The sequence below is a fragment of the Aricia agestis genome, chromosome 9 (assembly GCF_905147365.1).
Source record: "Aricia agestis chromosome 9, ilAriAges1.1, whole genome shotgun sequence".
Taxonomy (NCBI): domain Eukaryota; kingdom Metazoa; phylum Arthropoda; class Insecta; order Lepidoptera; family Lycaenidae; genus Aricia; species Aricia agestis.
In genome coordinates this window covers 1057111-1083194 of record NC_056414.1, presented here as the reverse complement: position 1 = coordinate 1083194, position 26084 = coordinate 1057111, and the positions used below count along the sequence as shown (strand labels likewise).

The 26084-nt window shown below is 39.3% G+C and overlaps 2 protein-coding genes across 2 annotated transcripts; both read left to right on the top strand.

The window, feature by feature from the left end:
- Positions 1-1653: 1653 nt before the first annotated feature.
- On the top strand, positions 1654-9202 carry LOC121730365 (dynein assembly factor with WDR repeat domains 1). The gene is made up of 9 exons (XM_042119376.1): positions 1654-1784; positions 3795-4004; positions 4418-4540; positions 5316-5500; positions 5862-5994; positions 7513-7672; positions 8031-8165; positions 8341-8433; positions 8946-9202. Exons 1-9 carry the CDS (start codon positions 1672-1674, stop codon positions 9048-9050), a joined length of 1257 nt encoding a protein of 418 aa, XP_041975310.1. The 5' UTR covers positions 1654-1671; the 3' UTR covers positions 9051-9202.
- Positions 9203-11586: 2384 nt separating this feature from the next.
- Positions 11587-24972, top strand: LOC121730526 (lysosomal Pro-X carboxypeptidase). The gene is made up of 8 exons (XM_042119613.1): positions 11587-11826; positions 16824-16912; positions 17228-17379; positions 19743-19944; positions 21650-21890; positions 22048-22161; positions 22355-22571; positions 24769-24972. The coding sequence occupies exons 1-8, from the start codon at positions 11629-11631 to the stop codon at positions 24942-24944; spliced, it is 1389 nt and encodes a 462-aa protein (XP_041975547.1). The 5' UTR covers positions 11587-11628; the 3' UTR covers positions 24945-24972.
- The last annotated feature ends 1112 nt before the right edge of the window (positions 24973-26084 follow it).

Sequence of the window (26084 nt, the reverse complement as noted above, 5' to 3'; positions counted from 1 at the left end):
ATTGTTTCTAAGCTCAATAATGTAAGGTCGGGTTTTAGTTACTGACGACTTTAATGAAATTTTCCTAAGATCGCTTTAAGACAAAATGTTTAGCTAACCAATTTAGGTCTTAGTAGCTCCCAATAAAGAATTTATTTATTTTTGTATTAACTTATTGAGTATTATACTTTATTTATAGTTATACTTTATTGAGACGTTCCCATGTTTATTAATAAATAAAATCAATTGTATTCATTGCTACAAACGATATTTAAAAACACTTACATTATAAATATTATAATCTTCGCAAAAAAAAAACATAACAAAGCAATGTCCCACAAGACACCGTCCGCATGGTTACCGCAGTGGATTATTGCAACACACTCGGCGCGTGACGAACTGAGCTTGAGAAGCTTTCTTATCGCCATCTTTTTTCTCATCATCATCACCAAAGTTCAATTACCATTACTTTCATCTTAAAATCAACATTAATTTGAATCTTGACTATCAACTTCATAATTAATAAAAAATGATTAAAAAACAACGGATTACGATATGTCTGTAGTTACGGCCAGCTGGTAAGTGAAAACGAAACAGCAGAAGCAGCATACATTTATCGCTAAGCGGTATAAAGAGAAATGTTACTTTCTCACCTACACCGCGCTGACAGTCTACTCTACCGATCAAGTCACATGTGCAGGGTTCAAGACGTGTCACGTGAGTTTACCCATTCCAAAAAATGCGCTACGTCGTTTTTTCTCTTCAAAAACTACTCATAATGATCAGTTTCTAAAGGGACGCTTATACGGGCAACTAAAATTGCTCCACTCTCGTCAACTTTGACGTCACGACTAGAGCAAGCAATTTTCGGCAACAAGCAGCAACAATCAGCAACTAGTTACTAGGCAATACTGCCATATACGAGCCCATCGGATATTCGTCAATTCGTATCGCCGCAATTTATTAAAATTGCCCCATGTTGCTCCACTAAATTGCTCCAGATCGCTCCATTCGTGTCGCCGGCAATTAATTGCCCGTGTAAGCGCTTCTTAAGACGATATCGTGTCACCCTTGTGTCACCTATTTCGGTATAGGGATAGGATAGGTCTGATATAAGAAGTGGGACGTTCGCTTTTGTACCTGCCCGGAGTTATAAGGACATGCACTTGTAGCTGTTTACAGCACACGATTTGTCGTATCGTTGGTGTAGGACAGGTTCAGATATTTTCAATGTTCATGGTGGTCATGGTGACAGTCCCGTTAAAACTTAAGTATGTATGTACGTAAACGTAGTATTAATGTATTCACATTTTCATCTGTTTGAGAAGGAAAGGTTTAGCAATGTAACGTTGATTAAAGTTATAGAATAAATTGATTATTGTTTACTTACCACTTTTAAATGGGATAAGTAGCTACTAGCTGTAAAACATGTTACCCTAGTTGTGTATTGTGAACAATGACGTCCCTAAGAATGCAGTAAGCTAGTAACAGACTGTCTTAGTAAAATACTTAAATCACACCAACACCTACAATTACTATAAGTAGGTCGCAAGTTCTAATGTCGTCATGTCGTGTCGCACGTTGTAAAGTTAAATCTCCTTCAACCCCAGCAACCACCTTATTGACAAAACGGTGTCATCCTTTCAGTCAACTTTACAGTTTACACCGGGAAAACACAAAATGGAATAAAAAATGAAATTATTGAAAATCCACCTCCGATACCACCCGCCTGGCATTATTCTGGAGTACTCCAGAAAAGGCGCGGTGAGGAGCAAAGATATTGATCTGTTGGACTTGAACAGCAAGTAAGTAACGTCTTGTTATGTTGTTATCAGTCGTGCTTCTAGCATGCTCCCGTTTTTAATCGGTTCGTAACATGGTAGATTAAGCAAAAAGCAGGCCAATTAAACTGCCATTTCGATACTGTTTAGGTCCATTTTGACTTTAGAAGTATGACATTTACCATCATTTACGTTAGCAGCGTAAGTTTTTTTGATGATTTTTTTTTATAAAATAAAGGGGGCAAACGAGCAAACGAGTCACCTGATGGAAAGCAACTTCCGTCGCCCATGGACACTCGCAGCATCAGAAGAGCTGCTGGTGCGTTGCCGGCCTTTTAAGAGGGAATAGGGTAATAGGGGAGGGTAGGGAAGGGAATAGGAGAGGGTAGGGAAGGAAATATGGGAGGGTATAGAAGGAAAAAGGGTGGGGGATTGGGCCTCCCTCGAGCCTCCGGTAAACTCACTCACTCGGCGAAACACAGCGCAAGCGCTGTTTCACGCCGGTTTTCTGTGAGCCCGTGGTATTTCTCCGATCGAGCCGGCCCGTTCGTGCCGAAGCATGGCTCTCCCACGTATTAAAATATTTGGTCATACCTACTCATAAAGTTAATATTCCGCTAGGTATATAAACTTTATGGTCATATACTGCATACACACGTGGCCGCTTATTATGATGTGTTTTCAAATCTACCTTTACGAGGGCTGCTATTTATGTATCCGGAATTAAAAAAAGAAACAAACATATATCATTTAATATGGTTTTATTGCTTTTCAAAATATTCGCCGCGATGATCGACACACTTTTGCATACGCTGGAACCAATTTTCATACCACTTTTTCCATTCTGATTGAGGTATCTCCAAAACGTGCATTTTGAACGCATCAACAGCCTCTTCGCGGCTCGAAAAACGTTGACCACGTAATTTGTTCTTCGAGTATGGAAATAAAAAGGAATCGTTAGGTGCCAAATCAGGGCTGTACGGCGGATGACCAGTCAATTCGATCTTTTGACCCTCCAAAAACTGAGTTGTTTCAGCTGAGGTGTGACAGCTAGCATTGTCGTGATGTAATATGATTCTGCGTTGTCGGTTGTCCTTTCTTATTTCTTCAAAGACTTCTGGTAAACAAATGGTCGTATACCATTCAGAATTAACCGTTTTACGATTCTCTAATGGCACTGTAGCCACATGTCCATTAATTCCAAAAAAACAGGCGACCATTTGCTTCAAAGTACTTTTTGCACGAGTAACTTTTGTTGGTTTCGGCTCATCTTGGAACACCCACACCGTTGACTGTTGTTTAGTTTCGGGGTCATATGCATAGATCCAAGATTCATCACCTGTGTAGATATTATAAACGGCTTTTGACGTACCACGGTTGTATTTTTTTTATCATTTTTTTGCACCAATCGACACGAGCCCGTTTTTGATCGATTGTCAAGTTGTGCGGAATCCAACGCGAACATATTTTTTTTACAGCCAAATGTTTGTGTAATATCTTATGTATGCTCGTCATACTTATGCCTAAGGACGCCTCTATCTCGCGATATGTAACATGACGATCACGCATTATTAGTTCCCGCACAGCATCTATATTTTGTGGGACAACAGCTGTTTTTGGGCGACCTTCTTTATTTTCATCCGTGAGCATAGACCGCCCACGATTAAACTCACTGTACCAGTGATAAACAGTGGTTTTTGATGGTGCTTCATCTCCAAAAGTTGCGGTGAGTTGAATAAAGCACTGTTGTTGATTTAGCCCACGCCGAAAATCGTAGTAAATCATTGCACGAAAATGTTCACGCGTTAAATCCATGGCAAAAGAAGTCATGCAATTTTCAAAATGACGCCACAATGGAAAAATAATTGACAGTCACATGAAACAAAATGTATTCTTCAACCAAAGAGTTCTATTTTCAAATGTTGTAATTACTTTTTAAATATTGTTCTTGTAAGTGGCCAGTTCCGGATACATAAATAGCAGCCCTCGTAGTTTCTACACCATTCTTAAATCAAACTGTTCAACACCTTTCAGTTCAAACATCAAGCAGATAGCAGAAGGTCTGTTAGCCACAGAGCCTCTCCTAACGGAAGACGTGAGGGTGCAGCTGGAGGATTGCCTGATCACTCTGAAGACCAGGCTGGAGCACGAGGGCCCCGCCGGCAAGAGATACTACCTGTACAAGACGCTCCTGACGCATATACTACCCCTAACGAACGTGTGCTTTGACAAGCTTGGGAAAAGGTTTGCAGGCTTTGATACGCTCGGCAAAATTGGTATATGCTTGGTAATTAGATTTTGAGGTACAGAAGATATTAATCGGCCATACTATTAGCCGTTTAGACTCATACATACAATCGAAAATCCTTTTCACTGCTGCTTAATCTGCCGAAGGCTTACCACTGCTCTAGTAGAGTTGGTTAAATCCTATCTATATATATCACTGTGAAACGTCCAAGGAAGTTTCAAAAGCAGCACACTGTACCTTCAAGGAAGTTTCCAATTTTAGTACTAAAAATACCAAAAACTTAGTTACGTCACGTCGACGGAGTGGGACCCGACCCGCGGTCCGCGACCCCCAGCTTGAGTACCTGCTTCATTGAATCGTAGACGTATGATGTTGTCCATGTTGATGACTGATAATGGTTTTTGTCCAGGGTGCTGACAGGCAGCTACGACCGCACGTGTCGCGTGTGGGACGCCGACACGGGCGCGGAGCTGGCCGCGCTCGCCGGACACCAAAACGTCGTTTACTCCGTCAGCTTCAATACTCCTTTGTGGTCAGTTCAAGCAACAAAGATCTTGTCACATACTTTTTTTTTTCTGCTCTTACCAAAATTTTATTCGTACAGAAATGAGATTACCGCGCGTGAACCGCGTACATCAGACGTGCTCGTTTCTCGTGCATATTTCGCGTCAGAGCTATGCGAATAAGCCTGGCCGACCGTTGCTACCTGTAGTAAGTAGTAACCGGCACCATTGTATAAAGTACAGCCTCTTCTACTTTGACAAATAGTTGTAGCGCGATTCTACTGACCTATGACAAATTACGTGTTGAATTGAAAAATAAAAAAGGCTAGATTCTAGCTACAAGATAGGTTGTAGTCTAAACTTATTGGCTAAAATATTATGTAAGTATCTATTAGCTTTCGCTACACTTTAGCGTTTGTATGTCAGTACTAATTAGGCCGGTTCCAAACTAGCTCCAAAATGTTGAAGCATCAGAACTTCAATTTCCCCTTGTTTTTTAATATAGGTTAGAAGGTGAGAGGGTGCTAAACGTTGCAACTAAATTTGGGACACATCCGACTTTATCACGATGTGAATTAATATACTTCACGCCAAGAATGATGAGCAAGTTTTTGAGAAAAACATAATATTTTATTTCGGACGAATTTTAAGACTCTATGGCCGTATAATTATTGTGTTTTAGTGTTACATAGAGAAGTAATTGCGTCCCAATGAGTTATTTGTAAATGTGTGAAGTAAATAAACTCATTCCTAAAAAAACTGCTACCAAGTTAAAATTATTAACCGTCTACGTTTTCCTCACAGCGATCGAGTAGTCACTGGTTCCTTCGACAAAACCTCAAAAATCTGGAATCCCACCACCGGGGAATGTTTGGCGACGCTGTGGGGTCATAATGGAGAGGTGGTCGCGGCCGAGTTCAGCCCCAAGGGGGATTTCGTGGTGACAGCATCTATGGACCACCTGGCCAAGCTGTTTGATGCGAACACTGGTCAGTAAATGAAAATTAAAACTCTAAAGATTTACAACAACGCTATATTTAATATTTAATAATACTTATTATACATATTTAATAATACTTAGATAAAATTTTACGAAAAGACATAATCTCCGTACATTTATTTACAAACTCTTCATTAAATTGGAGTTAAGTAATCATTAAATGTCTCTAAGTGCGGCCGTAAAACATTCATAAAACGGTAGCTTAAAGTAAACTAATTAAAACTCTCTCGCTTCTCATATTATTATTTATGAAGAGGAATGTTCGTCTTTCTTTCTTTAGTTTTGCATTCGTAATAGCTCTCCTTGGCTTGCTATCATAATATATTCTCAAGACTTTTCTTGATGAACAGGTACAGAGGTCCAGACCTTCGCTGGTCATACAGCAGAGGTGGTGTCCCTGCAGCTGGACCCCAACGACGGCCGCCGACTCGTCACCGGCTCCTTTGATACCACTGTGGCGCTGTGGGACACCAGGCAGCCCCAGTGAGTACTCATAGTCATGAAAGTTGTTTAAAATTTAAATCAAGTATCAACAAAATAGAAATATTAGTGTACCCTACATTTTGCCTCTATGTCATTCGAATACGATATTGCTATTATTTTAATACAGGCGCTTTGTACGACACATGTATTAAACAAATGATAATGGTGCTTAATTATCTAGAGAAATATGATGTTTTAATTAAATTTAAATGAAAATATGTGTTAATGTAATCAAATAATTATTGTAATGTAATATAAAGAGATTAAGTATCAGTATACAGTGTGTAACAAAAATAAGTGATAATACTTTAGGGTGTGTACGTGTTCCTTGTAGAGAGTTCACTGTGAAAGTAGCAGCGCTGAATGACGAAAATTTTTTTTCACTGTTGTATGGGCAAGGGCCCGAGTGTCACGAGTTTCCCCATACAAAAGTGAAAAAAAATTTTGGTCTTTCAGCGCTGCTATTTTCACAGTGAACTCACTACAAGGAACACGTACACACCCTAAAGTATTATCACTTATTTTTGTTACACCCTGTATATTAAATATATACATATTGTAAACCGAATATTATTATTGATAACAATTTTATGTATGTAATCTTATAAATATGGGTAATAAAATAAAAAAAATATAATAAAAAATAAAAATAAAAATAAAAATAAAAATCATTTATTTTCAGACCATAGATCCATAGTGTTAGTAACAATTTGACTTAAAAAAATCATTTATTTTTTTAATAAAGGCTATTTTTATTTTTTATTTTAGATGTTGTTTGCTTTGAATCGGGATCATGATTCATGTCGTACGGTGTACCTCCAACAGAAGCAATAATATAAACGCTACTAAAGAGTAGTCTACGTAAACCTAAACCTAACGCTTTAAATTTTTCGTCTTACGAAAATTTCGTTCATCTTCATCAGGTGAGAAAGATAAACTAAGCTCCAGCAGCTCTCAGATCCCCATTCGTATCTTAAAAAGAATGTGACAAAACAAAGTGATTATATACAGAGTGTAACAAAACTAAGTGATAATACTTTAGGGTGTGTATGAGTCCCATTATCCCATATATTATAAGGTTCGCTCTGGAAGTAGCAGGGTAATTTTTTTTTTCACCTTTGTATGGAAAAAATCATGACGCTACGCTATGTTTGCCCATTTTGTCCACGCTGTGCACTTTCGTCTTCAATTTTCGTTATCAACTTTCATATTGGCGCATTCAATAATTGAATGCGTCAAGGAACGCAACGCCAATATTGTCATTTTTGAAGTTTTGGATACGGTCAGAGCTGGTGAGGGGGCATGCGTCGCGGGCATGCCTCACGTTCGCTGTTGACTGCGCTATAACGCATGCCCTTGACGAACTGCAGAAAAAGGCACAGTGTGGACAAAGCTAATCACTCTTTCAGCGCTGCCACTATCACAGTGAACTCTATATAACGGACACATACACACCCTAAAGTATTATCATTTAGTTTTGTTACACGTCATTGTATAACGATCATGTTTTCGTTGCAGGCGAGTGTGCGAGCTGCGGGGTCACTGCGGCGAAATATCCGGCGTCCGTCTGAACTGGGACGGGCGGCTGGTGGGCTCGGCGTCGCTGGACGGCAGCGCGCGGCTCTGGGACGCTCGAGAGAGGGCCTGCCTCGCCACAACTCAGGATCATGCTGGAGAGGTATAAGTCATTACAAGGATAAGGTTTATAATGCTGGTGGTCGATACAGTTGCAGTATGTTAGCGCGAAGTGCAGACCTTGATTTATATGACAGAAGAGAGATGGTTCGAAGTCTTATCTATTAAGACACATTAGACAAATTTCTTAAAGATCCTTGAAGCTTCCTCCCAGGCGGGGTATATCATATACGATTAGTTTAAGGTAGCTGTCTCCTCTATCATTTCTCAATCCATTCTTCCAAAGAGTCTCTTTAAAAGAAGCTTCACGTGCGACAAGTAGACAGTATAACAGATCACCTCAGGTTTTCCACGTATTTACAACCCTTACACCAAAAACAACCTTCACGTCTGGTTCATAGGTTCTAGACGTGTGCTTCGACTGGGCGGGCGCGCGGTTGGCTACGTGCTCTGGTGACGGGTCCGCGAGGGTATACGACGTAACCGACTTCAGGGAGCTGGCTGTGATGAGGGGACACAGGGAGGAGGTGTCCAAGGTAAGTTGAACTTCGATGATAGGGAACTTAATTTGTTAGAGTACCTTTTCTCTCATAAATATCGAAGAACGAGACTAGAAATTTCTATTTATCTACTCTTAACGCAAATTGACGAAAATGGTCTTAGGGCTGTTTGTTTACTACATAACATGTTTGTCACCTTTACTCGTTTCAGGTGTGCTTTAGCCCGGCCGGTGGTTGTCTGCTTACTGCCTCAGCAGACCGTAGTGCCAGGATATGGAACGCCAGCACCGGCAACTGCTTGCAGGTGGCTCTACAAAGTAGTCTGTCTTAATGGTGTCAAAACTTTTATAGGGTTCGAGGCCCAAGTAAAGACATTGTCAAAATAATTGCGACTTTTGGAGATGCATGTAGCAAAAGAAAACATACAAACAAGTATAATATAAGAAATATATTATTTCTTCAATAGCGTTCTGGATTGATGCTTAAGCCGATACATTTCGTTAATATTATTTTTCTTATATCATAAGAATCAGTTAAATTCATGTTCATTGTAAAAAGTATACGTACTTTCTTAATTCTTCCAAACGCCAAAATGGCTTGTTTTTGATTTATCTGAATATCTGCTACCTACATTAAGAGCCTTTTCACCACTTCCTGATACTTATCTAAGATGATTTTGTTTGAAGCACTTGCTGGATAGGCAATCCACTTATATGTCAGATTAGTTATGAATAGCTTATCCGGCACTCATCAGGAGGAGTGGTGAAAAAGCCCCTAAGTCACGTGTAGACGTACCAGCTCATTCTTCTTCTCCAGGTGCTGTCAGGTCACGAGGGCGAGATATTCTCTTGTGCGTTCTCGTACGCAGGCGACGCCGTCGTCACAGCATCCAAGGACAACACCTGCCGCATCTGGAGATGACTGGACTGGTGGTTCTAGGACCACCAAAACATCTGACTGAGGATTCTGACGCCTGTACCAGTTTTAAGACAAATAAACCATCTGAAGCGATAAAACTGAAACATCTGATCAATGAGCATTCTGAAGTCTGTACCAAGAGGAAATAATCACTAATAACATCTTAGACTAATAAGTGAGGGAACTACAGGACAAATCTTATTGATATTTGATACGTTAGGAATTCAGGATACACAAAGACTTTTAGGTTGATGCAATAGGCTACATAATAATGAATACATTATGTGAAGGGAACTCAATGAATCCATGAACTCGTCAGTTATCTATACAAGTTCAGATCTGTGACTACAGCGATAAAATTAAAGTGCTTCAAGTATGTGCTCTACATTTTCTACAAACATTACATTTTTCCCTTTTACTATTAAGTATTATAGATTAATTATAATGAACTAGATGTTCATTTTAAGAAACCGTTCATTTTTTCCGAAAATAATACCCTATGTCCCTTCACGTCATCTATTCTTCATGTAATAACATAAAAATTGCTCAAGTAGTTCATAAGATACTAAGCGATTTCATGTAATTTTCCCCGTTTTTTTGACACATTTTCTTCTATTTCTTCGCTCCACGGCATTAGAGTGATAATTTATAATGAAAGTACTTAATACTGAAAGTTTTTTTCTAATCGGACCAGTAGCTCCTGAGATAAGCGCGTTCAAACAAACAAACAAACTTTTCAGCTTTATAATATTAGTATAGATTTGCTTATGGTAGCTTCAAATCAGAAGAGCTTCCGTAGATAAGTAGTAACATTTTCAAGCAGATATTAAAGATATTACAGGCGTAGTGGTACAGGAGCCCTAAAACATTTTTTTTTTATTACTAACAAGCAAATTTTTTGTGGGTAGCTTCATTTTCATAAGACGAACAACATTTTTATTTTCGAAAAATCTCGAAAGTGGTAGCTAACAGAGATAGAAACGATTTTATACTTTGACTTGATTGTCCAAACATATGGATTGTTTTATTTGTAAGACAATGTTACTTTTAAATTATATAACTATTAACCTACCAATATACAAAAAATCAGCTTTTTAGGGTTCCGCTTTAGGGTTCAGTAGTCAACCAAGTTTTGTTGATTACAGAACCCTATAACGGAACCCTACCGAGCAGATTTTTTGTATATTGATAGATTAATAGTCATATAATTTAAGAATAATATTGTCTTACAAAAAGAACAATCCATGTTTTAGAACCATCAAGTCAAAGTACGAAATCCTTTCTATCTCTGTTAGCTACCACTTTTGAGACTTTTCGAAAATAAAAAAAGTTGTTCGTCTTATCAAAATGAAGCTACTCACAAAAAATTTGCTTGTTAGTAATCAAAAAAAAATTGTTCTGATGCTCCCGTAATATATGCACCGCATATAGGCACTGCTTAAAAATATATAATATGTCCACGCCACGCAACCGAAAGTTGATGATGATTGAACTGTCTGTGAGTGAGAGGGAAGACTTCCTGCACTCTTCACAATGTTTAGCCCTCTCGTTAAATATCTGTACTGGCGCGAACTCCGGTACAAGGGGTCGAGCAAAACGATAACACCGGTACAGTCGATGATAACACAAGTGATAAATTAAAAAAAATTAGGAGCTTCTTTTTATAAAACTGTTTTTTAACTAAATGGGCATTTCCTGCAATTTATCTTTTTAAAAGGAAAAACCTTGCCATTGAAAAGTATTTCTGTTACTTAGTATATTGTTTATGTGTACTGCGCCAACAGGAAAAATATTGTTTTAGCTAAACTATTCCTATCAACAAATGAACTATAAACAATGTTTATAATAACTCGATCACAAATAACTGTAATTGCATTGGTACTTGTAACATGATCAAGTACTACCTTATACACGCATACTACGCGTATCTATTCTTGGTACTACCGGAGACAATGCTCGGCCGCTAACGGCGGGATCGGATATCGGAAACTGATGATTGCGTATGAACCAGAGCAGTCACGGTCAGATACCACGAGACGAGAAATACCACGTTCTCACAGAAAACCGGCGTGAAACAGCGCTTGCGCTGTGTTTCGCCGAGTGAGTGAGTTTACCGGAGGCCCAATCCCCTACCCTTTTCCCTTCCCTACCCTCCCCTATTCCCTTCCCTACTACTGTTTACCCTATTACACTATTCCCTCATAAAAGGCCGGCAACGCACCTGCAGCTCTTCTGGTGCTCCAGGTGTCCATGGGCGACGGAAGTTGCTTTTCATCAGGTGACCCGTTTGTTCATTTGCCCCCTTATTTCATAAAAAAAATATATGTTTAATAGCTTCTCCACTTTAGTACATAACGGCGAGAGAAATAAGAATAGACTGTACATAATAACTATTTGGTTTGTTTAATATCATCCTATCCAGTAGGTACAATCACATGTAAGTAGTTATTAGGTACTCTTCACATTCCAACACAAGTATCTAATATTTAATATTTACTCTACACTTGTCACCTCGACTGTACTCATTAATCATTATGGGCATCGCTCACCATTATCGCGTCTGCCGTGGTACCGAGCGGTCATGCTGTGCATGCGTCTGCTCCTGATCACCCTGGCGGCCGCTGCCGTCCAGGGGAAGTACAACTACACGACCGAGTGGTTCGAGGTGCCCCTGGACCATTTCAGCTTCCAGAGGAATGAGACGTTCAAGATCAAGTATTTAGTGAACAAAGAACAGTGGGACGGCGGCGGACCCATCTTCTTCTACACTGGAAATGAGGTAAGTTTAATTGTTTAACGGACCTTCAAATGAGGAGGTTCTTTTAATGTTATTGTTGAAAATGTTACGTAGAGCCGAAATTTATAGTAGGACGTACTACGTCAGGAGTCATGACCAAACATACTTCGCATTCGGATTGGTACTACTAATATATGTATATTCTGTGATTCGAAAGGCAGTTAATCGTTTATACACAAAACTTTAGTTCTGATATGTACGTTGTACAACAGCATTAAATTTGGTGGATTTTGATACTTGTATTTTGAAAAGCCAAATTAAATTTGCTCAACAAACAGCTTATATATTATTATTGACTATGTTATTGACTTTATTGTCTGTTATAATATTATTTTTGAATTATAAGAATATACCAAACACTAGCGTACCTAATTACTAATTACTTATGACTTTAAAGTGTGTCTGTAATCTGTGACGACATTTCAATGTGCTAATTACTGTAGCAAATATATAATATTAAGTATTTGCAGTCTAGAGTCTAGACGATGCGTGTGAATTGTAATAACTGATAAGTGATAACTTGACCAATAATAATAATCATATACAAAGCACAAGCTTAAATAATGTAAGCAATAATTTAATTAGAACAAAATATCATAAGGCCCTTCTCTACTTCTCTACATTAGGACATGATCCAGGATAGCTGCATGATTGGCACCAAGGTCGCGAAGCTAAAGCAAGCACTACCGACCTCGATTATTGACAATTATACGACGAATGTTATACACTATAGTCTACAAGTTTGTAAATATTTCGTAATGACGAACCAACGTAAAGAGGACGCATTATGCAAATATTCATAGTAATTGCCTCAAGTAACTCATAAAACAGTAATAATTTATTATTGTCCATCTCTTTACTTATCCTACTTGAGATAACTCTACTTAAAATTATAATAGAGTCGGGAGTGTAAAATGTTACCCCGCATACATCATAGAATTTCTTGTTTCGCCGTTTAAATTATCCCTAACTGTTTTGCCAAATAACAACTTCCTAGTGATTATAGTTTCTGTGGTAAGTACCACGTCTTAAATTGATCATTACTCATAGGCTTCATAGTTCGTAGCACCATTTGAGTTGTTTGTACAGGATTTCAATAAATTATAATGATACCTATATTATTTTGAATAAAAATATATTTTATTTTTATTTTATTTTATGAAGAATTTGCGTACCTACAGGTACTTCTCTTAAAAAGAATAATTATTTGGAATAATTATTATCACTTTCATAACTTGTTCCTATCAAGTATCATTATCATATTAAACAGTTCAATATCGGTAAATCTACTTAATTATAACAATAGACTGTGGCTTACTTAGTAGCTGTAGAATGTAGACTCTTACAATTTTCCTCAAATGTTATAGTTTTCAAATCATTAATTAAATATTTGTCAATTAAACATAATCAGTTAGTTGATGACTGTACATAATATTTATTTCCGCTGGAACTATTAAACGGTCAGCGAACCAACCATAAACTTATAATATATGGAACCAACCGCTTTAATAAATGTTTTTTTTTAAATTATTTAGCATTAAAATTATTTCCACCATGCAAAACGACAAATTTGCCGCTGATAGATAATAATAACCTAAGGGAGACGCATTGGCTGTTAGTTTGGACATTGCGAAGGCCTTTGATCGGGTTTGGCATAAAGCGCTGCTATCAAGGCTACCATCATACGGGCTGCCCGAGAAATTATGCAAATGGGTCACAACTCACAAGTTTCTTAGCAGACAGAAGCATAAAGGTTGTAGTTGACGGCGAATGCTCGGAAACTCAGTCTGTTGATGCTGGTATCCCTCAGAGCTGTGTGATATCGCCTACCCTATTCATACTGCATATCAATGACATGTTACAAACCAACGGCATTCATTGCTATGCGGATGATAGTACAGGTGATGTTGTATATACCGGTTCCCCCAATATTTCTCGGCTAAATGTCATTGAGAGTCGAAACGAACTTGTGTCTAAGGTGGTTAATTCATTGGAGAAGGTCTCTGAATGGGGTAGACGTAACTTGGTCCAATTCAACCCCGCCAAGACACAATCTGCGCGTTCACCACTAAAAAGTCACCAATGGTCGTATATCCTCGTTTTGAGGGCACATCTTTAACCATCTCCCCTAGCATTGAAATACTTGGCGTTAGCATATTATCAAGCGAAGTCCAGTTTCGATACCATCTAGAGATTAAGGCCAAGTTAGCCTCGAAGAAGCTTGGTGTTCTGAACAGAGCGAGACAATAATTCTTCAGTCCGTACCAGCGCCTACAACTCTACAAGGCGCAGGTTTGGCCTCATATGGAATACTAGCAGTTGCCCGCGACTTCGTCCGCGTGAACTTCAGTTTATAGCGCGCGGTGTCAACAAAATTTGTGTCATTTTTAAAAACTTTTTAAAACCCTGGTAAGTGGTACTTAAATGTAAGATGATACCACCTCTTATAGAAAGACTTTTGAGCAAGCGTCAGCGCGATGTAGAAGACGCAAGGCGCCATCTATTATGAATTTTTGGAACTAACTTAATTTGAACAAATTTACGCATTTTCACCCCCTGACAACCCTTTTTTCCAGTAAAAAAGTAGCCTATGTCCTTTCTCAGGCTTTAGACTATCTGTATACAAAATTTCATTACAATCGGTTCGGTAGTTTTGTGTAGTGACGTAACCTTAAACCTATCAATGATAAATAGTTTATGGGTAAAGTTGTGTAATTGGGGGGCTAAATAAGCTTTAAAATTTGGCATAAAATATAAAGTTTAATATAAAAAAATGAAATACTTATTGTGTGCACACTGCACGGCGCGCGGCGGGGCTAAAATGGTCGCTTTGAAGAATCATGATATGAATCATAATATGATTAATTTTTCTAAAATCGCAAAATGCAATTCTGCTTGCAATCCATTTCTGTATTCATTTGCTGAATTGATTGAGAGGAATTGCTAAATGTTACCATTTTAGCCCCGCTGCTGTATTGATTTAAGGGGTACCAGGGTTTTTTTAAAAAAACTTTTGACACCAATTTTGTTGACATCGCGCTTTATAAACTGAAGTCCACGCGGACGAAGTGGCGGGCAACAGCTAGTAACTAATAAGTATGATTAGTTCTATGTTACAATGAAGTAAAAATTAAAACGCCATCTGTTGAATCGTATTAGAACTAAAATGTTCATTGCATCGATATATTTCTGGATTTTTTATAATATTATACATAAAATATATTTAAGATTTATGAAATTTTATTTTAATACAATCCAAGACCCAGGAACATTGAAAACTTTTTGTTCCACCTGCGGGACTCGAACCCAGGACCCCCGGGATGAGCGCTGGCCACGCGCAATGGGAATTCATTTTCATCGATATTTTCATGGAAATAAGATATTTTTCCACATCAAAATGTAGCCTATGTCCTTTCTCAGACTCTAGAATAACTGTGTACAAAATTTCATTGCAATCGGTTCAGTAGTTTTGGCGTGAAAGCGAGACAGACAGACAGACAGACAGAGATACTTTCGCATTTTTATATTAGTATGGATTGTTCTCATCTCTGGGCAGGGGCGCCAAAATAGCAACTGCTCCCTCTGGATCGTATGCAACGAAAGGCCGCTCGAATTGTTGACTGCCATAGTGTTTCAAACAGATTGGACCCCTTGGAATTACGCCGAGATGTAGCTTCACTCTGCATCCTCTATCGGTTGTATCACGGGGAGTGCTCTGAGGAATTGTTCGGGATCATACCACCTGCAACTTTTCGCCATCGTCACACGCGAAAAATATACCATCCTCATCACCTCGATGAGTGGTAGTCTTCCACCGTGCGTTTCCCGTGTAACTTTCTGCCGCGCACTGTAATTCTCTGGAACAAACTGTTACCAGCAGTATTTCCGGACCTATACGACCTGCAAATCTTCAAGAAAAGAGCGTATTCTCTCTTAAAAGGCCAGCAACGCACCTGCAGCTCTTCTGATGTTGCGGGTGTCCGTGGGCGACGGTAGTTGTTTTCCATCAGGCGACCCGTTTGCTCGTTTGCCCCCTTATTTCATAAAAAAAAAGTTCTTCCTACTCCTACTTTCACGCAATTTTGTTCGCGTAATATTATACTTTTTTGGATGTATCCGATACTTATTCGTAAGTAGTAAGTAAGTTTTTTTACGTGGGAGAGCCATGCTTCGGCACGAATGGGCCGGCTCGACCGGAGAAATACCACGTTCTCACAGAAAACCGGCGTGAAACAGCGCTTGCGCTGTGTTTCGCCGAGTGAGTGAGTTTACCGGAGGCCCAATCCCATTCCCTTCCCTTCCCATCCCTACCCTTCCCTATTACCCTATTCCCTCTTGAAAGGCCGGCAACGCACCTGCAGCTCTTCTGATGCTGCGAGTGTCCATGGCGACGGAAGTTACTTTCCATCAGGTGAACCGTTTGCTCGTTTGCCCCCTTATTTCATAAAAAAAAAAGGAAATCATACCAGTACAATTTTAATGTCTTCAACGCTTAGGCATCGGCAAAATATCTGTATCTATACCAGGGATTTCCAAACTTATTTTGTCTACTGCCCACTTTGAGAACAAAATATTATATTTTAGCGCCCCCCTTTTATTTAAAAAAATACATCCAGATGAAATGAAATAACAAATCACCCCCCAAGCCTCTACACAACGCCACAATTTATTTTTGCGTCCCACACCGCCATTAGGCCCCTTTAGACCTTCAGCGCCCATAGGGGGCGTTATAGCCCACTTTGGGAATGGCTGATCTATACAATATTTTGAATCCCGGAAAAGTTATAGGTACTTACTTAGTTTCAATTTGAAACTAGGTTCGTTTCCTGTGCTATATTTAAACTAACACTACTGCGCATCATAGTTGAGGGCTCTCGACGCGAAAACTTTACTGAACCATCGAAATTTCTATAAGTATCTAAGATAAAATATGAAACTATTTACGCATAAATTCATATTAATTTCTTAACTGTTTCCAGGGTCAAATCGAGGTGTTCGCTGAACATACAGGGTTCATGTGGGATATTGCTGAAGAGTACAAGGCCCAACTCGTGTTTGCTGAACATAGGTAATTTTTTTAACAACATTATTACAATATATAACAACATTAGTACAATTTGTATTTGTTTTCGTAATCAATAGAGCTTAATGGGAGTTGGGTCTTGGCAAATTCCAACAAATATTGTTTTAACCCCCGACGAAAACAGAGGGGTTTAACCTATCTGTCCGTGACATCCGTAGCATCTGTGTGAGCCTATTTTGATCTAGTTTTTTTGTTTGTTTGAAATCTGATAATATTATGATCGAGGGAGTTCTTAGCCAGTGTAGAGTGGTAGTTTTTGAAGGAAAGAGAAGTAAATAGTATTGTATCTTTTTCCCGCAGGTACTACGGCGAGTCCATGCCCTTCGGCAACAAATCGCTGAGCAACGAGTACATAGGCTACCTGACAGCAGCGCAGGCGCTGGCTGACTACGCCGACCTCATCAACTACCTCCAGGGCGGCCATAATAGATACCCCGTTGTCGCTTTTGGAGGTAATTACAATAATAATATCTATGTGTGGGTGGCTAAGAAATATGTGGCTATGACCAGAGAAAAAATAAAAAGGAAATACTGATAGATTGCATGGAGAATATTGACAGATTCCTTTTGTCAATCTGTTGCTTTGTATACTCTGTGGTTGAGCAGGGGCTATGAGTTCCTTGCTAATAATAATATTATAAATGCATTATTATTTTTTAACAAAAAATTAAAACCGACTTCCAAGGTAAAAACCACAGTAAAAACAAAAGTAATATTCTAAAAAATTAACTAAAAAGAATCAAATAATTCTTATTCCTTATTATAGTGCCGTCTTCAGACTTCGCTTAAACCTCAAGTCAACTATTTCTGTACTCAATCTTCCTACTTTTGAAGTCGCTACCAGCCCGGAAAAGTTGTGAGATCCTTGACATAGAACTTACGCTAAGGTTAAAGCTGGCACCGACTTCAAAGCATGAAGATTGAGTACAGAAATAGTTGAGGTTTAGGCGAAGTCTGAAGACGGCACTATAATAAGGAATAAGAATTATTTGATTCTTTTTAGATTATTTTTAAGAATATTACTTTTGTTTTTACCTTGGAAGTCGGTTTTAATTTTTTGTTAAAAAATAATAATTTTACCCTTTTTAGTTACCTATGACTGACCACAAGTGACAAGGCTATATTATAGCTTGTTGTCTAAGGGAGTGAGCACACAGAGACGGGCCGTGCCGGGGCTCAGCGTGCCGGGGCTCAGTGTGCCGGGGCTCATCGCAAAAATCCGCCTCCATACAATTTGTATGGAAGCGGATGCGCGTATCGCAATTCGCACGGCCCGTCTCAGTGTGCTCACTCCTTTAGAGTTGTACATATTATTACTAGCGGTCGCCCGCGTCTCCGCCCGCGTGGATGTCGGTTACGGCTGCAAAAAGCCTACCCAGGAAAGACTCGGTCAGCAAAATGATTCCCAGGTTAATTCACTTTAATTATTGTAGCGTTATAATTTTGTGTTTGAACTTGCTATTGTAAATGCTGTGTCACCTACTAAGGTACATGCATCAGCTCCTGTTGACTATTTATGATTATTTCCATAATTTTTTAATGTATGTACTGTTTGGTGTCCTTACAACAATAAATAAATAAATAAATTCACAGACTCCAACACTGACATCGACGACGCGGGCGCAGTCATTAACCGAAGGGATGCATAGTGCACACTGGACAGATTGTCTTCCTCCCGCACGCGCACCTCCGCTTGGTGACGCCTACTATCGTTATATTTTAATTTCGCCATAATTTCAAAACTAAACGTCCAATTTTAATCATTCAAAGACCAAATGTTATCTACAATAACTGTACTTAGTGATTAAATAATTTATTTTCATAAGGATTAATAGCGTACTTAAGTAAAATAAACGCGTTTAAATGTAGTCCACAAAAATTCAAGATTTATAAAAAAATGGTTAGTGTGCCTCACTCGACATAGATATGTATAGTGTGTCGCGGACATTTTTGTAGATATTTATAAGATCTACAATTACTTGGAACATTTTATGGTTCTATATTTTATAGTTTCGGCAGCGTACGCAAAATAAGTAACTTTTCTGTTGATTTTACACCTGGCGTCCGAAAAACCCAAATATCTTACGAAACCTAATTTTTTCCAAAATAAAATTTAGCCTATGTTCAGCAGAAATAATGTAGGATTAATTGGCTTTTGCTTGGAGTAGTTTAAATAAAGCCAAAATCCTCGAACTTGTATCTATAATGATTTAAAAGTTCTGTTGGATACCTTCGGAACCAGGGTACATCCTGGTGCAAAATCTTACTTTTTGGTAGTATATGCCTGAAACACTTCAGAAAAAATCGAAATCACTATATGTTTCCATATAAATTTTGAGGAGTTCCCTCGATTACTCATGGATCCCATCATCAGGTCGCCACTTTTATGAACATGGTACCAAATTCGAGTCAAACCCTATACAAGACAAAAAGAATTTTGTAAATCGGACCACAAAACGGCTGAGTAATCGTTGAACATACATAAAAAAAAAAGATACATACAGCCGAACATATTACCTCCTCCTTTTTGGAAGTCGGTCATAAAGTGTGTCCTTCCGTTTGTTGCTTCTTCACGCTTAAAACCGCTGTTGGCGATCACGTTACACTATCAGATTAATTGACAGATCTATGTAATTTAGTCCGGTTATATGTCGACTCCAGTCATAGACATAATATAATGCTATATATTATGTCTATGACTCCAGTCAACAGAATAATATCGACGATGCGACGTCAATAAACGCAAATAGCACCATGTCTGTGAATCAATTTATCTGGTGGAGCAATACTTTAAGCCTTGTGATTGACTGTCCAGGGTCATACGGTGGTATGCTGTCCGCGTACTTCCGCATCAAGTATCCTCACCTGGTGACGGGAGCTATCGCCGCTTCTGCCCCCATCCACATGTACCCCGGCATGGTGCCGTGCGGCGCCTTCGACAGGATTGTCACCTCCAGCTTCAAGGTCGCCAACCAGAACTGTACAGATAATATACGGAAGTCTTGGAAAGTTTTGAGGTAGGATCCATTTTAGAGTAGTCAACTGAGACAGGACTTATATGCTTTAGAGATAACAGTCTCCTGTTCTGAGGTCTACTGTTTCTACATTAGGGCCAATTCACACCGGATCGGCAGCGGCGCGAAAAGGCGCGGCGAGGCGCGGCGAGGCGAGGCGAGGCGCGGCGAGGCCGGCAGAGGCGGCTCGCGTTGCCGCGGGCGGCAGCTTGTGGACGCTCGCGGCCGCTGGCGGCCGCGCGCTACCTTCAGAGCGCCGCACAGTGGATCGAAAATCGAGTTTCATAGACATAGGAACTTGAATTTCCAGATGTCATTTTTTGGGCTGAAATATGTTTTCCTAGTTGTTATTACATCTATATATATAAAAGTCAAAGGTGACTGACTGATTGACATAGTGATCTATCAACGCACAGCCCAAACCACTGGACGGATCAGGCTGAAATTTGGCATGCAGGTAGATGTTATGACGTAGGCATCCGCTAAGAAAGGATTTTGATAAATTCCAACCCCAAGGGGTTCAAATAGGGGATGAAAGTTTGTATATAATAATACTTCTTAACGCGAGCGAAGCCGCGGGCAAAAGCTCGTTACATAATAAAATGTAGAAAGACTCATCTACGTGTAATAATAAGGAGTAATAATTTTTTTAAGAAATTTTAGTATGGAGCCGACATGAAAAATGAGCATAATATCTCTGGAATCGCATGGTTGGCCGTTATATCCTCACACACTATTATAGTACTAATTATTACTCACATTTTGGCATATTTTGTATTACGGCACCATTTGTACTTCATTTTGGTTAATTAAAAACTGTCCATTGGTACTTTATTTTGGTTAGGTAATTAAAAACTTAATTCAAATATAAAGAAGAAAGAAATTATTATGGTGATAATATAATGTATCAACCCTCTCTTTTCCAGTGTCCCCAGTAACAATTTAAAACTTCCAACTGAATTAAATTAAATTGTCTGGAACTACTTGACATAGTCTATTGTTTTTTTGTTAAATGATCCGTGTTCTTTACTTTCATAAAAAAATGTAACTCCCTTATTATTACACGTAGCTGCGTCTTTTTACATTTTATTATGTAATAACAACTAGGAGACCATATTTCAGCCCAAAAAAATGACATCTGGAAATTCAAGTTCTTATGTCTATGATACTCGATTTTCGATCCACTGTGCACCGCGCGTCCGTCGTGTCGGCGGAAAGTGCTCGCGGCACCTCGCGACGCCTCGAGGCGCCTCGAGGCGCCTCGCGACGACTCGCGCGGTCGCCTCGAGCCCTTTTTGAAGTTTTTAAGCGATACTAGTAGTCATAAGTATGTAAATAAAGTTTAAAATTATTTCACACTAAAAGTGCTCCTCGCGCCGCTGCCGCGGCCGATCGCTGCCCATCTGGTGTGAATTGGGCCTTAGATATTTATCCGTCATTTCAAACGCGCTAAATAGAATTCCGTGGGAACAGTGGCCGTTGGATTTTCCAGCGATAAAGAAGTTATTAAAATAAAATATTATATTTCTCCTTCTAGTAGGTTGTATGTAGCTCAAAGAACAGGTCTGCCTCTTGTTTTTATTAGTAATAAAAGGACCTCTCAGAAATATCGGTGAAAGAATGACTCCGTTAGCTTAAAAACTCTCTAAGATATTATAAAAAAATCTGCCAGGCCCTGATCCTGTCATCATTTTCATTATTTTTTCAGAACCTACCTTCAAGCCCAAAATAATTCTGACGCGCTGAAGAAGAGCTGGAACCTCTGCGACCCAGTCAAGAACTCCACCGACGTGGAGACGCTGCTGGACTTCCTCAAGTCCATGTACGAAACGCTGGCGATGGTGAACTATCCTTACGCGTCCGACTTCCTCATGCCGCTCCCCGCGCAGCCCGTCCGGGTCGCCTGCCAGTACCTCAGCACCAAGCTGGAGGGAGACAAGCTCTTGGAGGTTTGTTATAATCAGACAAATGCACAGTTTACCAGTACCTATCCTTTTACTTTTTTATTTACGACATAGGCTTAGCACTGAAATTTGCATTTATCTTATAATTATTAGGTAGATAGTAAAAACAGAATCTAACATATTTTGCTATTTATAATTTTAGGCTATCGGTAAAGTGATCCAAACATACTCGAACTACAACGGCAAGAACAAATGTGTGGACTACAGGATGGGCGACAATTTTGGCAATTTGGATGCTTCCGGTTGGGATTATCAGGTAAGAAAATGTTGTAAGTACTTAGTAATAATTATTATGGTCGCGTTGTTTAAAACTGCTGGTACAGTTCAGACTTTACATGAACTCGGTGACTCGACCAAAATAACGTAAATACACTTACCACACATGAACCTAAAAGACCCGCACGTACCATTCCGTAATATTAAAAATTATAATTCACATTTTGTAACAGGCATGCACAGAGATGGTGATGCCGATGTGCTCGACTGGCCGGGAAGACATGTTCGAGCCGCACGCGTGGAACTACACCGAGTTCGCCGCCGACTGCCACAGGAAGTACAACGTGTGGCCGCGCCCCGACAGCGCCAGGATACAATATGGCGGCGACAACCTTAAGGCCGCCTCCAATATTGTCTTCAGCAATGGCCTGCTGGATCCTTGGGCTGGAGGTGAGGAAACAATTCGCGAGATCTCTTGCCCTTGCATAAATGGCAGAAAAAAATTATAAGCTTGGACTTGTTAGACAAGTTTGTCTGACAAGATCGCAGCTGCTTGTGGCAACCATGTCTACATAATATTTTGTGCTTACAAGCTACCTAAATATCTGGCAGTGAAGAGTTACCTGTACCTATTACCTAATTACTGAACCCAAGCCGGGTTGTCTTTATCAGACAGAATTTAAGTAGATTCATTAGTTATCGTTACCTTGCACCGATTCAGTGTGGATGACACGGGAGCCGTGTTATATACATGTTTTTAACGTGCGGCAAATGACACGTGAGCCGTGTCCTTTAAAAAACGATTGTATCTCCCTCAAATTACACTTTAGAAGGTTCTACTCTGAACAAAATCATCTTAATTTTTCACGTAGAACAAGCCTATAGGATTCGCCTCTGAATATTCTGTGAATTGAAAAAAGTAGGGGCCGTCAACCTTTTTTAAAGTGCATTCATTGCGGATTACAAGGCAGCCGCGTCTTATGCGTTTTAAGGCGTCGCGACGCCTTGATAATTTAGTTGTAGCGATATCGATTTTTCTCAGCAATGACTAAAGCTAAGAAATTAAAGTTCATTGTCAGTATTCATCATGTCTTTCTCTTTGAATTAGGTACCCATAGCATAACACGATTGGTCAACTTTTATAACACAGAATAATCAATCAAAAAGACCTCTGTAAAAAAAGGGATTCCCTTGGGATTCCTATTTTGCCAACAGAGGAGATTTAAGCGTGAAGACGTGATTTAAGCTTCCAAAATTTGTACATAATTTGGCTCAAACATAATACACTTTAATTTGCCCATAGCTTATATGAAATGTATTTATGGTTTTTAAATTACGCGACAAAACCCATTTTGTCGCTTACGCCCTTTTTATTTTTAGCTGTTCCATTGCTTGTTTCCAAGCAATCTAAAAAATATCCAACACGGTTTTTTACTTTAACGCGGCGTCACCAGTAAGTCTTAACGTGTGGCGTATGACACGTGAGCCGTGTCATTTAGAAAGCGATTGTATCTGCCTCAAATTACACTTTAGAAGGTTTTACTCCAAACAAAACTGTCTTAATTTTCCACGTAAAATAAGCCTATAGGCTTCGTTTCTGAATATTCTGTGAATTGAAAAAAAAACTGTCTTTTTCCTAGCCCGGTCGAAAATTATCCGCTGATCGGAAAAATTCGGACGCCCGCCGGAACATACATGTTCATACATTTTGTTGTGGACCCCGACTACTATCAGAATTCTGAAGGGTCAAAATGTATGAGCGTCCGAATTTTTCTGATCAGAAATTCGGATAATGTGCAGCCGGGCTTTTCAGTAGTAAACTTTTAAGAAAATAAAGAAGTAATATTGGAAGTCTATATTATTCTATATTATTTTAGACTTTCAAGTTCTTGCAATTATTTTTTAAATAATAATAATATAGAAAAATAATTGCATTGACATAAAAGTATTACTAATCCACTAACGATTTTTGTTTTAATCTAAGTTGTTTCTTTCGAAAATATTTCTAACTAGCTGTTGTTACCGTTTTAAACTTCCTTATCCATAGGAATAAAACGTTTCCCTGCGGTTAAAAGTGGTCTTGTACATATTTAAAGCTTTATTACTGGAACCCTCCTCCGTTTTGGAAGTCGGTTATAAAACTTAACAACACACTCTTTAAATTTACAAAAGGTTTGCAACATCTGAATAAAAAAAGCGCTTACCTGCCATTTTCAGGTTAACACTTAGTAAAACTACTCGAAATCAGCTCAAAACAACGTAGCCTTCCGTTACCATCAATGGTTTGGGCTCAACTAAATAAATCAAGTTAATACACGCATAAAAACCAAGAAAAACAATAAACCTTTTTGAACGTTTTGGAAGTAGATGACACGGTAGCCGTGTCATCTACTTCTATGGCTTATGACACGGCAAACGTGTCACGAGAAAATTGTATGCCGCCACGACTTGGTACTACTAATATTATATATTCTGTGCCACGACTGTAAGTCTTCAAAAATATGCGCCGCATTGAATCGGTTAAAATTATAGGCCTCGTCAAAGAGAATGAAAATTGATGGTACATATTTATTATGTTAAAGTTATGACTTCAATATTTCACCGAGTCACAACTCATTTCATCCTAATGATTACTTTTTGTCCCCAGGTGGAATCCTCAACAGCGTCAGTAGCTCAGTAGTCGCAGTGGTGCTGATCGACACTGCCCATCATCTCGACCTGATGCCGAGCAACCCCCACGACCCACCGTCAGTGCTCATGGCCAGAACTATCCACAAACAGAATATCAACAAATGGATCAGAGAGTTCAGAGAAGGGCGATGAAGTTTTTTTAATAAAAGCTTCTGAGCTATAAACCGTTTTATTAACTTCCTGTGACTGGGTAATTTGCACCCTGAAGTAGCTGCTACTAACTTCAGGTGATCTCCTCATTAGATATTTTCCTAAATAGGTATGTACTGTGGTTGACCTCTTTACCTGTTGCCGCTTTATCTATATTATTATTGTTACGTGCTAGGGTTCGAAGGATTTGGAGAGAAAGACCAGCAGCTGACTCTCTCGAAGACTTTATTCACAAACACTAGGTCACACAAAGCACTAGGTCCAAAGTACTAAGCAGTAAGCACTATCACTGTCCTAGGTCGTAACTCGTAGCCAAGTCGTAGGGGGGTCACTGGTTCACTCACTATTGGTCACTTGTTTTCACTTCGAAGTCGCCTTGATGGTAGCTCGTATCGAACTGAATTACTGGCCCGTCTACCTGCGGCTATTTATATGGGCGAGACGAGTTCCAGAAAGTTCCTTACCCGATTTGCGTAAACAAGTATTAAGTAAATAAGTGTGGAATGTTTCTACAAAGTTCGAGCATGTTCTCGCGTACCCACCGCCATATAGGATTCATGTTGTCTATGTTCACTCGATAAGTTAAGTATATTTATTTATTTATTTAATAACACTTTATGCAAATTTACAAAGGCGGGCTTAATTATAGACGTGGGAGAGCCATGCTTCGGCACAAATGGGCCGGCTCGACCGGGGAAATACCACGTCCTCACAGAAAACCGGCGTGAAACAGCGCTTGCGCTGTGTTTCGCCGAGTGAGTGAGTTTACCGGAGGCCCAATCCCCTATCCTATTCCCTTCCCTACCCTCCCCTATTCCGTTCCCTTTCCATCCCTACCTTCCCCTATTCCCTCTTAAAAGGCCGGCAACGCACCTGCAGCTCTTCTGATGCTGCGAGTGTCCATGGGCGACGGAAGTTGCTTTCCATCAGGTGACCCGTTTGCTCGTTTGCCCCCTTATCTCATAAAAAAAAATGTCGTAGGTCCGTAACATTATTCGTATGATAAAAAAAAGAGATGCGAGCCAAAATATTCCACGGGGCCAACCCGTGGAATATTTTGGCTCGTATAATTAATTTGTGTTTATAATTTATATATACTTACTGTTAAGTTGATATAAAATT